Consider the following 16,353-nt stretch of genomic DNA (forward strand, 5'->3'; position numbering starts at 1 on the left):
ACCCGTGCGCTGGGGCCCGGCGGGATCTGGAGGCTGAAAGGAGGGGAGTCAAAGTTTTATGAACTTATGCGCGGAGAACGCGGCTGGCTCCGCCTCAAAGTTTGGTATCTGCTTGGCCGCCCCATCGCTGGGTGACGGCTGCCTGCGCCCGCCGCCTCCTTACTTCGCTGCCTCTGCAGCTTCCTTTGCTCTCCCTGGCCCAACGCCGCCTTCTCCCAGCAGCGGGAGCGGAGGCGTGTCGGCTCTTGAGAGGATGGGCATAGGCGGGAATGAAGACGGGAACGGGGAGGAGGCGGGGGGAAGCTGCCAGCCCCTCTATGACATGGAGCAGGAGCCGCCGCGGAGGGGGCGGGGAGGCGGTGCAGTGGGGCCGCTGGAGGCGGGCGGGGAGCACCCGTAGCACTATCAGCCCCCCCCCACACACCCCCCAGCCTGCCCTGGTGGCGCAGGCGGAATCAGCAGGCGGGCGGCAGCCACAGCAGAGCCAGCAGGCGAGGAGGCGCTGCCCGGGGACCCCGCAGTGTCGCGGCCACTGCCGCCCCCTGAGGTGAGAGCAGCGGGCCGGGGCTGGGAGGCGATGCCGCCCTCCCACCTTTAATCTTCTCTCCCCCCTATAGCGCGCCTTGGGCCTGACCCCCCAGCTGTAAGCAAGGTTCGGACCGGGCTCGCACGTGGCGCCCTCTCTGGGTTGGCTTGGGAGCGCTCGGTCCCTTTGGGCTCCCATGGCAGCCCGCAAGGCTTCTCCAGCCCCGCCTCTGCTGGGGCCTCACATTGGAGGGGGGGGGGGGGGGCACCGGGTTTGTGGGAGCCCGCAGGCTTCGCTGAGGGAGGGAGCCCCGTGCAAATCCTTTCCAGCCTCCTCCTCAGGCTCAGCTAGACTCCTCTCCCCAGTCACCTTGCCACCTCCCTGCCCTCTCACGCGGGTTTGGCTCGAATAAAGGGGGCGGATTGTGAATAGCAGGCAGGATCTTATTCGTTCTTTAGTCTAAAGCAGTGTTTTAGAGAGGGCAGCAGCGCGCTACCATAGGGCTCCAATCCGGATTGGGCCTTTGGTTACCACTGCAATGTAAGGAAATGATTGGAGGCACCCGTCAGTGCTACTATTAAGTTTGAATTTTGCACTTAAAGCAGGTTTCCATGTCTTTTATTTTGGATGAAAAAATACATCCAAAATGGCTGGTTGGGTAGAAGAATTAATTTTCAGAGCACTTACAAAGAAGTCTGTAACATTTTTTAGGAACTAAAACTTAAAATGAGCCCCTTTAGAAAAGTAGTGCCCAGCCTCACTTATTTTCCTTCCATCAACCTCAGTGACAGAGTAACTGTTCTCATTAAGTCTGCTTCCCAACAGTCCCTAGCTAACTCCTCATTCTATTTCAACATGTATGAGAAAGCATCCTAGAAAGGTCCCACACCAACACCTAATAATGTCTCCTTTATTGCCTGTGTTCAAAGTTGCACTGCTTTAAATTGGTTAAAACAGATTTAGGCCATGTCTACATTACAAACAGCCATTGCATGTTATGTCGCTATACAGCCTCCAAAGTTTGTAATTGCATTTGCTGTGCACACACAGGTGGCATACAATAAAGTCTGAGGGACACTAAGCCTCTCTGAACCTCATGCCCCATGGGGAGGAGTGGTGGATTACCTGACCAATTTGCCTCCCCCCCCCCAAAAAAAATCCCCCTGCTATGGCCCCAGGGCTGGAGCACTTTTGCTGACATATGGCAGGGGCACAGAGCTTCGCTAGTTTCTGGGCCACAACAGAGCAAGGCATGGAAAGGAGGGAGCACAGGTGGAACTCTGTGGGAAAGAGATGGAGTGGTGGTAGAATGGGAACGGGGACTCAGGGAAGGGATGGAATGGAGTGGGGCCATGGGTGGGGCTACAGGCAGAAGGGGAAGCCCAGAACCCCAACACTGCAGCCTCCTGCTGGGAATGAGGGGCCAACCTCACAGCTCTGGCCAGGGCTGTGAGCTCTGCTGCAATCCCAGCCAAGGCCCTGACTGAACTTTCAATTCCTGCCTCCTGCCCTAGCTGGGGACATATGGAGGAGAGACAGAACTCTCAGCCTCCTGCCCTATCTGGGTGAGCTGAAAGCAGGTGTCGAGGCTTTGACTTGGAAGAGGTGAAGATGGGACTGGTCTTCCCAATGGGAAGCTTCTTATGCCCATGCATGGATGCTGCTTGCTTTGGCAGTGAGTATACTCACCAGAAGCGCTTGTGTGAAGTGCAGTGCACCCTTGTTAGGCGTCTCTGTGTACCAAGTGCTGCCATCCTGCACAATACCTTTTTGAAACATTTTTGTAATGTTTTGTGGGATAGTACTGATGTGCCCACAAGTAAGGGATCAAGTTGCAGCATGCAACTTTCTCCATCTCATAATGTCATCCATATCAATACTTTTTATGCCTCTTAAAAAAATCCCACAAACCTATATGGCACTCGTTGGTCTCTGCCATCTCTGACAGAAATATGGATCATACACCTCTCATGAACATTGAAAATATAGGATGCAAGATTCTCATGAATTTCTGTACCCTGAGTCCAGACCCTCAACAAAGGAGGACATGACAATTTCTTTGAAGAGAGATTGCTGAGGGACATAGCAAAAACAATTCAAGGTTGTGGGTTGTGTTCCTGGAGCACTGCTTGTGGACCTGAGAAGCAAACATTACTGGTGGAATTGCATCGTAATGCAGTTATGGGAAAATAAGCAATGGCTCCAGAACTTTTGGATGCAGAAGGCAACATTTCTGGATCTGTCTGTGCCAAGCTTGCAGTAGCCCTTCAGCACAGAATAAGAGCTGCATTGCTAGTGGAGAAGCAAGTGGTGTTTCCACTGTGGAAGCTTACAGTGTCAGAGGACACTGCTCAGTGGGAAATAATTTGATGCAAGTGTGTAAATCCATTACTTGTATCCTGCTATGTAGGACAGTAGTATTTGGCAATGTGCAGGAACTAGTGGATGGATATGTAGCAGTGGGACTTCTGAACTGGGAGGGATTGCTCAGTGGTTTGAGCATTGGCCTGTTAAACTCAGGATTGTGAGTTCAATCCTTGTGGGAGGCCATTTGGGGCAAAAATTTGTCAGGGATGGTACTTGGTCCTGCTGTGAAGGCAGGGGACTGGACTCAATGACTGCAAGGCCCCTTCCAGTTTTAGGAGATAGGCAAAACTGGTGGCATGATAGATGGCACATATATCTGTATTTTGACATCAACCCACCTTGCCACAGAGTATGATTATGCAATTGTTTGTGGATCTTCGGGGATGCTTCCACAATATGAAAAATGGCAAGTCAGGGATGGTGCTTGATGCTCATATTTTTAAAAACGGGACTATTTAGAAGCCTGCAGGCCTTCTTGACTAGGGCTATAAATCCCAGTCAGTGGTTAACTGGTTTAACAAAGTGTTTAATCGTAGCAATTGACCAGGCCTGGCCCAGCAGCCCCTACTCACAGCATAGCAGCCCCCGCCTGCAGCATGGTTGGCCTGACCAGTCTGGAACTGCCCGCAGTATGCCGCACCACGGGGGCCTTTCTTGCCATGCTGGGCTGAGCCCACTGCACTACAGGAAGGGAGTAACTCTGGCTGGGCCAAGCCCAGCTGGATCACTCTCACACCAGTTAACTGATTACCCAGGTAAGCGTGGTGGTAAGGGGAATGCTTACTGGATAATTGGGTATCCAGTTAACCCTTTATATTCCTGTTCCTGTCCAAAGGATTACCACTGGTTATACTGAAATGTCCATACTAATTGTAGGAGACCCAGCCTACATCTTGCTCCCCTGATCATGAAGTTGTATATTGGTTATTTCAACAGCACCCAGGCCAGAATGGCTGTTGAATGTCCTGTTAGAATATTGAAGAGACACTGAAGTGTGTAGGCACTAGATTGGTTCAGTGAGAAAAATACCCCAGTGGTTAGAGCTGCTTTTTTTCTGCGGCGTATCTGTGGATGTCTGCTAACTCTGAACAGCCAAACACAAGAACTACTACAAGCTCAACGATAAGCCTTTTAATGCCACATGATATGCTGGAGCATAGATAGCAGCAACCATGGAGTTCTTCAAGGACTGAAAAGGATGGATGGAGAGTCTAGTATTTTTAGACCCACATCACAGTTTGCAGCATTATTCCTGGTGGGACTCCTGGTCTATGTTCCCTTTATTCAGGACGTTGGTCATATTGGAACTCCAAGTCCTTCATTCACAGTCTGATGCAGCACTATCTCACAGCATCTTCCAGAACATGTTCTTGGTCCTTCTCCTCTCCTCCTGCCCTCAGGCTCAGGTGTTCTGCAGATGACATGGGGGCTTTCCTCAAGGCCACCATGTGAGAATCTTCTGATAAAAACAGACTGATGTACTCCAGGATGTGCAATCACAAGGGAAAGATAAGTTTCAGAACTCCCTCCATTATTTCCATAAACACTTTTCATAAGGAATGCTTATTAACACTTAAGCTTTAGAGGACTTATGCAAAGCACTGCTCTCCAGCCCCAGCCATGATGAATATGACCCACCAAGGGTGAGGTAGGGAAGGATTTTCTGTTCCATTAAGTATATCATTTTAGTTCCTGTTCCATGAGTATGAGTACAGGACAATTGCACTGAATTCTGGCCCAATTTTCCACACATGTTGGTGATTTCAGCTGATATCTCACTCCTAAGGGTAACAAAAGTCCAGAGAGCACAGGTGTTAGCATTCTGAACCGACCCAGCTCTGTATGTTGCTAGCCTGTTTCCTGCAATGGTGTTAGGACACTTTCTCTGTGATGAGTTTGGCTATCTTGGAGGAAGAAACAAGGCAGGCATTGTGAGAAATCTTCAGGAGAGGATTGTGGACCTATCCCCAGGAAACTTTCATCAAGATCTCTTTGGTGGATTAAAAGGACAACCCTATACATATAAAGTTCTCTACATCTCTCTCTTCCCTGCCTAACCCAGCAGGGGAATAAAAAGCAGATGCAGATCTGCCTTTGTTCATTGTACCTCAGTCTTGTCTCTCATAAATAAAACATTGAAAAGTCCATACCTTTGCCTCGTTAACCTGGGGATGGTCTGAGCATCATCTTTACATTTAAACATGCATGCACACACTTATGTGGATTCCCTTCCATTTGATCAGGCTCATCTGTGTTTATCTGATGAAACTGGTTAGATTGTGGCACAGTCTCAAATGGGTAATGGCTTGTGGCACGTCAGGAGTCACCCATTGCATCTTTCCTCCTATTCCTCATTGGTGATCACTGCAGAGGTCTGTCTCAGGCTCCTCCAGGGGATCCAAAGTGGTCTGCTGGATGCTAAGTGGGGTCTCCACCCAGGATGGCACGCAGTGTCTTATAGAAGAAGCACGTCTGCAGCACAGCACCAGATCTAGTGTGCTCCCTGGCAAAATTCTTTACTTTCAAGTGGCACTGCTGCTCATCCCTGTTGTATCCCTGCATCACTCATTTAATCTGCTTGTAGATGTCCACATTTTTATAGCTGGTTTGAAGCTGGTCATGAATAGCCTCTTCTTTTCCTTCCTGAGTCCAGGGAGATCCAATACTTCCTGTCTATTCCAGGCAGGAATGTGTAGTTTCTCTCTGTGCAGTGTTGGGCTGGCATAGATGGTTATACACGACAAGGGTGAACTGCTAGTTGTGGCTTGTAAAAGTAGGCAATCTGGAAAAGGTATTTCAAAAACAGATGGACGGCTTTAAAGGGGGAGGAGTTACTTCCAGTGGAGTTTAAAATTGTAATCCCAGCAATCACTGTTACAGGATGAGTCATTGTGAAACAGCTGCTGGAGACTGGGGTTGATAGATTATGTAGTGTCATAGAATAACAGGGTTAGAAGGGACTCCCAGGGTCGTCTAGTCCATTGTTTCCTTTTATTTTTTTGCTCGACAAACTGTGGCGGGCTTTTTTTTTTCCTCGACAAACTGCGTCGGTCCTTTCCCCTTCCCCTTCCCCCCAATCTATCCCTTTGCCAAGATGCAAGATTTGTTATGTCTAAACTATCCAAGACAGAGGGCTTCCCAGCCTTTTGAAAATCCCCAGTGAAAAAGTTGCCACAACCTCCCAAGGCAGACTACATTTGGACTGTGTTGACCATGGCTATGTACCATTCAGGGAAATTATTTTACTGCATCACGAAGAGAGTGCTTACATTGGCTGGAAACAAAACTGAGTGTGGATACATGCAAATATAGGTCAACACAAGGTGACATATGTCAATCTAACTTTGTAGTGTAGACCAGGCCTTATGTAAACCAGTTCAAAACCCTGTGTGAACATTCTTAATTAAATTTGGTTTAATATTGATTTAACTAATGAAGAATTTATAAACTGTTTGGTTTACCCAAATTGATTCACAAAAATCACACCTTTAATTAAACCTTTGCAACTTTGAATAACACCAGTCTCATGTACACAAGTGTGCTCTCACTCCTCTCCTGCCCCCTTCCATCCCGCATATCCTTCTGCATGGGTTAGTTGTGTACTTTATGTGCATGGGAGTAGATGTAGGTAGTATATGGGATGAGTTATTTGGGGCATAGATTGGAAATGGAAGATATGAAATGTGTGTCATAGTAGGTGGCTGGAGGGGAAGAAATGTAGGATGTGTTTGTGAAGGGAATGCTATGTGAAATGCATATAGGATGAAGAGGTAAAGCGCAGTGTGTATTCAATATGGCTACGTCCACACTACAAGTTTTCTTGGCAAAAAATATGCTAATGAGGGACTCATTTGCATGAGTCATGATCTCGTTTGCATATTTTCTGCCAGTCCGTTTTTGTGCTAGGGTTTTGCGCAAAAACAAGTGATGTGAATGTTTTCTTTTTGCGCAAACCCCCCTTTTTTCGGATCTTGCAGAAAAAGGAGTTTTTGCGCAAAAAGAAAACATCCACACTGCTTGTTTTTGTGCAAAAACCCCAGCACAAAAACGGATCGGCAAAAAATATGCAAATGAGATAGCGACTCATGCAATGAGTCCCTCATTAGCATATTTTTTGCCAAGGAAACTTGTAGTGTAGATGTAGCCTATAGGTTTTATGGGGATGCCTGGGATGTGTTTGAAAATGACTGGAACGATGAGAAGCTGAGGTGTGTACAGAAGAGGTTGTGTATGCAGAAGGGCAAGATGTTGGGGAGGTGAGGAAGGATGATGTAGAGTGTGGGGTGAGGAAGGGGTGAGTTGTTTGGGGTTAGAACAGTCAGGTGTATGGGTGTGAAGTATTGGGTGTGGTGAGAATGAGGGTGAGGTGTTCAGGGGAGAGTGAGGTGGTGAGGGCTATGGGGGAGATGGGATGCACTGTTTGTGGATGTGGGTGAGGTGTGCATGGACAAGGAGTGAGGTGGATGGTTTTGGGAATATGGGGAGGGACATGAGATGGTGCAGTGTATGTTGATGGGGATGTGGGGGATGGGAGTGGGAAGGTGTTTGGGGAGGGGCTGCAGTGTGTGGATGTGATGGGGGAGGCAGGTGGGAGTGGGAAAGTGTTTGGACGGGGGGGATGGGTGTGGATAAGGATATGGGGGATGAGATGGATGAGGCGGTGTGGGTAGGACATGTGAGGGATTACATGGATGGGAGTGGGAAGGTGTTTGGAGAGTGGATGAGGTGGTGTGGGTGGGAGTGGGAAGGTGCTTAGCGAGGGGGTGAGGTTGTGTAGTATGTGTGGATGGGGGAAGTGAGGGAGGGGTGATGTAGTGCAGTGTGTGGAAGTGGGAGGAGGGGGAGGTGATGCAGTGTGTGGCAGAGACAAGGGGAGGTGAAGCAGTGCAGTGTGTGTGGCAGAGGTAAAGGGAGGTGAGGTGGTGCAGTATGTGTGTGGAAGTGAGGGAGGGGAAGGAGTAAGGTGGTGCAGTGAGTGTGGTGGCAATGAGGAAATGCAGTGGCTGTGAAAGGGTGGGGGGACGCAGTGGCTGTGGAAGGGGGGAAGGCGGGTACGCAGTGGCTGTGGAAGGGGGAAGACGGGGACGCAGTGGCTGTGAGGGGGTGAGGGGATGCAGTGGCTGTGGAAGGGGGGAAGGCGGGGATGCAGTGGATGTGGAAGGGGGGTTAAGGGGATGCAGTGGCTGTGGAAGGGGGAAGGCGGGGACACAGTGGCTGTGGAAGGGGGGAAGGCAGGGACGCAGTGGCTGTGGGGGGGTTAAGGGGACGCAGTGGATGTGGAAGGGGGGGTTAAGGGGACGCAGTGTCTGTGGGGGAGGTTAAGGGGGCGCAGTGGCTGTATGTGGGGGGGGCTAAGGGGACGCAGTGGATGGGGGGGTTAAGGGGACGCAGTGGCTGTGGGGGGGTTAAGGGGACGCAGTGGCTGGGGGGGGTTAAGGGGACGCAGTGGATGGGGGGGTTAAAGGGACGCAGTGGCTGGGGGGGCTAAGGGGACGCAGTGGATGGGGGGGTTAAGGGGACGCAGTGGCTGGGGGGGTTAAGGGGACGCAGTGGCTGTGGAAGGGGGGGGGTTAAGGGGACGCAGTGGATGGGGGGGTTAAGGGGACGCAGTGGCTGTGGAAGGGGGGGGTTAAGGGGACGCAGTGGCTGGGGGGGTTAAGGGGACGCAGTGGCTGTGGAAGGGGGGTTAAGGGGACGCAGTGGCTGTGGAAGGGGGGGGTTAAGGGGACGCAGTGGCTGTGGGGGGGGTTAAGGGGACGCAGTGGCTGTATGTGGGGGGGGGTTAAGGGGACGCAGTGGCTGGGGGGGTTAAGGGGACGCAGTGGCTGTATGTGGGGGGGGGGGTGAGGCGGGGACTCTCACACACTCGCTCTCTCCCCGCAGCTGCCATAGCAACGCGGCGGACGCCGGGCGGCCGGGCAGGGGGCTCGGGGCCCGGGGGATGCTCCGAGCCTGAGGCCGGGGCCGGCTGCCTGGTGGCGGGAGCCGGGGCCCGGCGCCCCGCGGTGCCTCCCTGCCCCGCTGCAGCCCGGCCGGGATGGGCAGCGCCGCCGCGCCGGAGCCCCTGCCCGCCTTCCAGTTCCGGCCGCGGCTCGGGAGCCCGGACTGGCGGCGGCTGAGCGCCGTGGACGTGGAGCGGGTGGCGGGCGAGCTGGACGTGGCCACCCTGCAGGAGCACCTCGGCCACGTCACCTTCTGCAGCGCCGAGCGGCTGCGCTGCCCGCACTGCCGGGGCCCCGCCGACCCGCTGCTGCTCAAGCTGGTGCGCCTGGCCCAGCTCTCCATCGAGTACCTGCTGCACTGCCAGGAGCACCTGGGCGCCCAGCTGCAGGGCCGCGAGCAGGCGCTGCGGGCGGCCGACGCGCAGCTGGAGCAGCTGGGCCAGGAGGCGGCCCGGCGCGCCCAGGAGATGAAGCTGCTGAAGGAGGAGTGCAGGCGGCGGAAGAAGATGCTCAGCACCCAGCAGATGATGCTGGAGGCCAGAGCCGGCTGTCACCAGGTGGGACTGATTGACTTACAGCCGCTGCTAGTGCTCACCCTCGCCCTGGGGCAGCCTGAGATCGGGCGGGAAACACTTTTTTAAATGGGGGATGTGCTCTCCTGTCTCCCCCCAGATCCTTTCCCCATCAAAAGACAGCTCTTCAGGGGCTGCGCTTTTGGTCCCAGCACTTGGAGGCCAGAATCTCATAGAGCTTCATAAAGGAGACGTTTCCAGCTAATTCTATTCAGGGATGAGCTTTTTTTCGGGGCTTGTATTCAGTATCTTATGTGACATATCTAAAACGATAAATCTGAAGCAAATGATAGGACAAGGTGGCAGGCAGGCAGGAAAGAACAGGGCATATTAAGTCTTAAAAAGATTATAAGTTTAAGGGCCTATCAATTTCTTTCTAATTTTTTTCAACAAGTATTTGGGGGAATTATAACTGCCTTAAAAGGTGTTCTGAAATTTAAAGACTATACTGAGCTTTAAATTGGCAAAAATGACCTTGGACCAACTTAGCATGTTTGTGTGTGTATTTAAAGTTCATTTAACTGTCATAAAAGATGCTAGCCTGTCAGTCCTGAAGATCAAAGTCCTGTTTATCCAAATAGTATAGGGACAGAATAGGCAGGAATAATGCAAGCTTTCTCATGCTGTGCCAGCAATGTGTTTCAACTCTTACTAGAAGGAAGATCAGCGTGTCAGTGGAGTAGAACAAGGGTTTTTTTTCTCCTAAGATGTCTTGACTAAGGAAATTTCCATCTTAAAGTTCAGTTGTCCAGTAAGAAGAGAGGTACTTTTTGTCCAAAATTCTGTATTTAAAAAAAAAGAAGCTAGTTTTTTTATATTTCTGTCACATAGACCCCAGTCATTTAATGGTTTCCATTTGGGCAGAATTCAGAGGACCCCATGTGAATCAGGGTCCTTATGGATTCAGCTGCAGGACTGGGGCCTTTAGGATAAGCTTCTGATGTGATTTGCATTTCAAAAGCTTGTTTGACCAGAGTATCTGACTTGTGTTGATAGTGAAAACTGAGCCCCTGCACTAGTTTAATTATAGATGCAACTGGAAAACATAATCCCAACTATACATATAAAACGATGGGCGTCTAAATTAGCTGTTACCACTCAAGAAAGAGATCTTGGAATCATTGTGACTAGTTCTCTGAAAACATCCACTCAGGCTACGTCTAGACTACATCCCTTTTGTGTAAAAGGGATGTAAATTAGACGTATCGCAATTGCTAATGAAGCGGGGATTTAAATCTCCCCCGCTTCATTAGCATAAAAATGGCTGCCGTTTTTTTCTGCACGGAGCTTTGTCAGAAAAAAGCTCCAGTCTAGACGCTGATCTTGCAGAAAATAAAGCCTATTCCAAAAGATCCCTTATCTCTTATTTCATAGAGGGATAGGGGATCTTTCGGAAAAGGCTTTATTTTCCGCAAGATCAGAGTCTAGACTGGCGCTTTTCTCTGGCAAAGCTCCGTGCCGAAAAAAAGCGGCAGCCATTTTTATGCTAATGAAGCGGGGGAGATTTAAATCCCCGCTTCATTAGCAATTGCGATACGTCTAATTTACATCCCTTTTATGAAAAAGGGATGTAGTCTAGACGTAGCCTCAGTGTGCAGCAGCAGTCAAAAAAAGCAAAGAGAATATTGGGAATTATTAAGAAAGAGGTAGATAAGATAGGGATGTAAGCGACTAATTGGCTAAGCAACTATCCGATTAGCAAAAGCCTCTATAACAAAGAGGCAGCAGATGGGGAAGAGGAAGGTTGTTGGAGAAGCCAGCTTAAAAGCCAGTTTCCCCCAGCAGCCAACTGTGAAATGTACAAGGGTCCCTGGAGCCCAGGGCAAGCAGGCAGTCCCCACTGGGGATTCTTGTACATTTCAAAGTTGGAATGCTGCCTGGATCTTGGGGCCAGCAGGAAGTACCCCACTGACCCCAGGCTCCATGTGGGCATTTCCCCTTTGAAATTTACGTGTCTCCGCAAAGTTGGAATGTCGGGAGACTCTACTGGGGCTCTTGTGAATTTCAAAGTGGAAGCCACCTGCATGGAGCCTGGTCAGTGGGACTCCCCGCTGACTCTGGGCTCCACACCACGTTCCAACTTTGTTTCGCTGGGGCTCTTGTATATTTCAAAGGCAGAACACGGAAGTTCTTATCTACTGATCGAATAGTTGATGGATATTCTATCAACTATTCGATTAGTTAATTAATCAAAATTTAACATCCCTGAGATAAGACAGAAAATATCATATAGTCGCTATATAAATTAGGGATGTTAACTTATAGCCATTTATATGATTAACCGATAAGTCCAGACTAATCTTAACACACCTCCCCCCTTGCTGCCTCTGATTCAGAGTTAGGCAGGACCTGGTGCCTATAGAGAACTGGTGACTGTGGCTTTTACCCACAAAAGCTTATGCCCAAATAAATGTGCTACTCTTTAAGGTGCCACAGGAGTCCCCGTTGTTTTTGCAGACACAGACTAACATGGCTACCCCTCTGAAATCTGTGAAATGTGGTGAGCATCTTGGGTTTAAATTGAGGACTTCAAGTTATCTATTTCAAGGTTTTATAAGTACAGCTTAGTATAGTGGTTTTCAAACTGGGTTGTGACCCTGTACTGGGTTTCATTGCTGCAGGGAGATCAGGTGACCATTGGGGGTGCTAAGGCATGCTACCTGCCTGTCCTGGCACTGCCGACTGTGCTGTGTCCCAGAAACAGCTGGCAGTAGGTCTGACTCTTACATGAGGGGTGGGGGAGAGTGCACAAGGCTCTGGGGACTGCCCTTGTCCTGAGCACTAGCTCTGCAATTCCCTTGGCTGGGATCCTGCTCCTGGCTGCTTCTGGGGTGCAGCATGATCTCCGGTGTCAGGATAGATAGGAAGCCTGCCTTAGCAACCTCACTGCACCGCTGACCATGATCCGCTCAAGGTAAGCCCCTCCTGCCACAGCCCTGACCTCCTCCCACCCCGAGTCAGAGCCCTCCACTCCAAAGCTCTCATCCTCAGGCCCACCCCAGAGCCCACACTCTAGTCAAATCATGTTGGGCCATGAGCATCAACAATTTTCTTCAACTGGGCCATGAGAAAAAAAGTTTGAAAACCACTGGATTATTAGGCAACAATTGCATATCACTTGTCCTTAATAAGGATTGCTAGTCTTAGTCAGCAGGTAGTTCAGATTCCATGCCCGTTGAAGCATTGGCCCCTTTGTGTGCAAGGCTGTAAACAATTATTTGCTTGTCTCAATGCATGTCCACTTTTCTTGATGTGATGCGCAGTAACAGAGTATTAAGTTTTAAGTTTAATGTATTTAGAATATTAAGTTTTAAGTTTAATCCTTCACAAGAATGAGTGATAATTAGAAATAAGAACTGTCAAATGGAATTGCTGTTAAGGTGTGACAATTTTATGGCAAAAACTTGAACAATATCTTATCTTAATGGAATTTCAGCTTTCTGCTGTATTTGAATTTCTCATATTTTGATGATCTCTTAATCTTAGTGTTAGCAAGAATCTTAATGTTATATAAAAGGTTTTTTGTATTTAATACCATGAAGAAGAGTTTGAGGAATATAGTCACCACTAGTAAACACATAACATTAACATTTCATGTGTTAGTTGTTGAATGAGAATTTGCTTCTACTACAGGCAAGTTAGGCTGACATGAGTTTAGTGCTTGAATGGATAATAGTATTTTACAGTCAATTTAGTACCATAAATCATGTGCAGTCTGTTACAGTGTAAGCTCCCTGATGGTTCTTTGCTTTGCTGCCATGCTATATCTTCTTTATCTAGATTTTATGTCAGTACTTACTTGCATTTACCCTACAAAATGTAACTAAATAATGGTTTTATTAGTTGTTGGAAGTCATTTATATTTAACTAGAAGATGTACCTGACATTGCTTGGGTCCTTAACTCAATTTTTGGTTTTCATAATTTAAATAATTGCTCTGGAATGGGGCTGAGGATCAGGGGTTCAGTATGCAGGCTGCCCTGGGGAGGAAGAACTATCCCAGCCCTTTCTCACCGCAGCAGCTTGGGGCTGGGTGAGAAGTGCCTCTCCATGGCTGCTGCAGCTGGCATTGGCAGGGGCGGGGTGCATATCCCTGTCTGGGGGACAGACAGACACACAGACAAACTTTCTCAGATACATAGTAGATAGCTGCCCCTTTCTTCACCCCTACCCCCTGTTGCTGCAATGGGGTAATAACTGTCCCGGTTCCCATCTCTGTCCCCTTGCTGTTGCTTGTGGTCATTATACAGTATAACTGTCCCTGCTTTCTGCACTCGTTTGAATTAATGAACTTCCCAGAAGTTAAAGCCACGCCCAGTTGTGATGTTTTCAGTCCAAAATTGTATTGGCTTTTTCCCCCTCTTCCCATATCATGGTGAAAAATCAGATGAAATTTGCAGAAAACTATTATCCTTAGATTTTTTTTGGTATTGCTGCTTTTCAGACACTTAGGCTATGCATAGTTATTTCGGAATAAGCTATTCCGGAATAATTATTCCGAAATAGCTTATTTTGAAATAGCACGTCTACACTGCAGGGAAGTCTCAAAGGGTATGTCTACACTACAAAGTTAGTTCGAACTAACAGATGTTAGTTCGAACTAACTTTCATAGGCGCTACACTAGCGCTCCGCTAGTTCGAATTTAATTCGAACTAACGGAGCGCTTAGTTCGAACTAGGAAAACCTCATTTTACGAGGATTAAGCCTAGTTTGAACTAGCTAGTTCGAATTAAGGGGTGTGTAGCACCTTAATTCGAACTAGTGGGAGGCTAGCCCTCCCCAGGTTTCCCTGGTGGCCACTCTGGCCAACATCAGGGAAACTCTTCTGCCTCACTCCCGGCCCCGGACCCCTTAAAGGGGCACGGGCTGGCTACGGTGTCCGTGCCAGGTGAAAGCCTGCCAGCACCCAGCCAGCAGACCCTGCACCTGGCATGGATCGAGCCACCCACCCGATGCCCCCCAGCCCTCCCCCTCTTCCCGGGACCAGGCTGGCGGCTCCCGGGAGCTTGCCCGGGACCGCAAGAGGCGGGCACCCGCCTGGGCTAGTGCGGACATCATGGACCTCGTCCACGATCTCCACACTAGGCACAGGAAAGTGGCCGTCTAGGGCAGGAGAGCTGCCAGCCTGGCCACCCAGGAGCAGGTGTGCAAGAGAATCAAGGGGGTCCAGTGAGACCCCCGACCCTGAGCCCTGAGCTTACAATGGTCGTCCTGGGTCAGACCAAAGGTCCATCTAGCCCAGTAGCCTGTCTGCCGACAGAGGCCAACCCTAGAGACCCTGGAGGGGATGGACCGAAGACAGTGACCAAGCCATTTGTCTCATGCCATCCCTCTCCAGCCTTCCACAAACCTTGGGCAGGGACACCACTCCTACCCCCTGGCTAATAGCACTCCATGGACCCAACCTCCATGACTTGATCTCACGTCCCTTTAAACTCTGTTCTAGTTCTAGCCTTCACAGCCTCCTGCAGCAAGGAGTTCCACAGCTTGACTCTTTGCTTTGTGAAGAACAACTTTCTGTTACTAGTTTGAAGCCTGCTACCCATTCCTTTCCTTTGGTGTCCCCTTTAGTCCTTCTTTATGGGAACTAATGAACAACTTTTCTTGATGCACCCTCTCCACCCCACTCATGCTTTTAGAGACCTCTATCCTGTCCCCTCCTCTGTCTCCTCTTTTCTAAGCTGAAAAGTCCCAGTCTCTTTAGCCTCTCTTCATATGGGACCTGTTCCCAACCCCTGATCATTTTAGTTGCCCTCCCCTCTCCCAGCCTCTCTCTTCCCCTCTCCCACCTCCTTTTCCCAGTCTCCCCCAGTTTTGTTCAATAAAGACAGATTCCATTTTGGAAGACACGTTATCTTTATTTTGTACATCAAGAAGAGGGGCTAGGGATGGGTAAATGGAAGGAGGTGAGGCAGGAATGGGGCACGAGCCCCCGATGGGGAGGACTGGGCTGGCTCTGTGGGCTTCTGGGGGTGGAAGCTCTCCTGCAGCCCCCCAATTGCCCCCTTTCCCCAGATGGAAGCCTGCGGCAAGTGCAGCCGGGATGATGGCCGAGTGCTGTGATGTGCCCAGTGTGGGTAGTCCGGGCAATCCAAGCCAGGACTGCTTTGCAAGCGGGGCACCCCTGAGAACTGTCTGTCCGGGGTGGGGGTCGGGACCCTTTAAGCACAGCCCTCGTCTAGCCTGAGACAGCATCTCCACTCTCTAAGTCCTCCTCTGATGCCCTGCCGGCACTGCTTCCAGCCATCCTTAAGCCCGGTTCAGGGTCCACTTAATGTGGACATGCTAGTTCGAATTAGCAAAATGCTAATTCGAACTAGTTTTTTAGTCTGGATCCGTTAGTTCAAATTAGCTTAGTTCGAATTAACTAAGTTAGTTCGAATTAACGTTGTAGTGTAGACATACCCAAAATTAGTCCGAGGCAAGTTTCCCTAATGTAGACATGCTATCTCAATTTAGAGCCCCAGGAGGAATAACTTAGAATGGCCCTGCTGAAGGGCTATTTCGAAATAGGAGAAGTGGAGCATCTACACACACATTATTTCAAAATAGTGCTTTCAGAATAGGCGTTATTCTTCATAGAGGTTTACAGAAGTAAGAATAAGCCGTCCGTTATTTCAAAATTATTTCGAAATAATTAAATTATTGTGTAGCCACTTGCATAGTTATTTTGGAATAATGGCTGTTATTCCGAAATAACTTTGCTGTGTAGACGCACCTTTAGGGAATGAGATGAAAAAAAGCAGAGTTGGGGAGGAATCATGCTGGAGAGAATAATAGGGAGAAGGAAATGGAGCAAATTTGGCTTTGTCTACACTTAAAAGTTTGTGCTATGTCATTTAAACTGAATAATGTTGGAATTGAAATTAGTATTCTTAAGGAACAGTTCTTTCTCCCCATGGCAGCCTGCATACTGAACCCCTCATCTTCTAGCCTTTTCTATAT

The 16,353-nt window shown here is 49.3% G+C and overlaps 1 protein-coding gene across 3 annotated transcripts in view; it reads left to right on the plus strand.

The window, feature by feature from the left end:
• Positions 1-266: 266 nt before the first annotated feature.
• Positions 267-16,353, plus strand: part of DZIP1 (DAZ interacting zinc finger protein 1) — an 84,761-nt gene continuing 68,674 nt past the window's right edge. The window contains exons 1-2 of one of the 3 annotated variants that reach the window (XM_075918814.2): positions 267-547; positions 8,777-9,392. In XM_075918814.2, the coding sequence (XP_075774929.2) occupies positions 8,931-9,392 (462 nt within the window). In that variant the 5' untranslated portion in view covers positions 267-547; positions 8,777-8,930. The remainder of the gene's footprint in view (positions 548-8,776; positions 9,393-16,353) is intronic. The other 2 variants (XM_075918812.2, XM_075918813.2) reach the window with 2 other exon arrangements.

This window comes from Pelodiscus sinensis, chromosome 1, assembly GCF_052426305.1.
Source record: "Pelodiscus sinensis isolate ZL-2025 chromosome 1, ASM5242630v1, whole genome shotgun sequence".
NCBI lineage: Eukaryota > Metazoa > Chordata > Testudines > Trionychidae > Pelodiscus > Pelodiscus sinensis.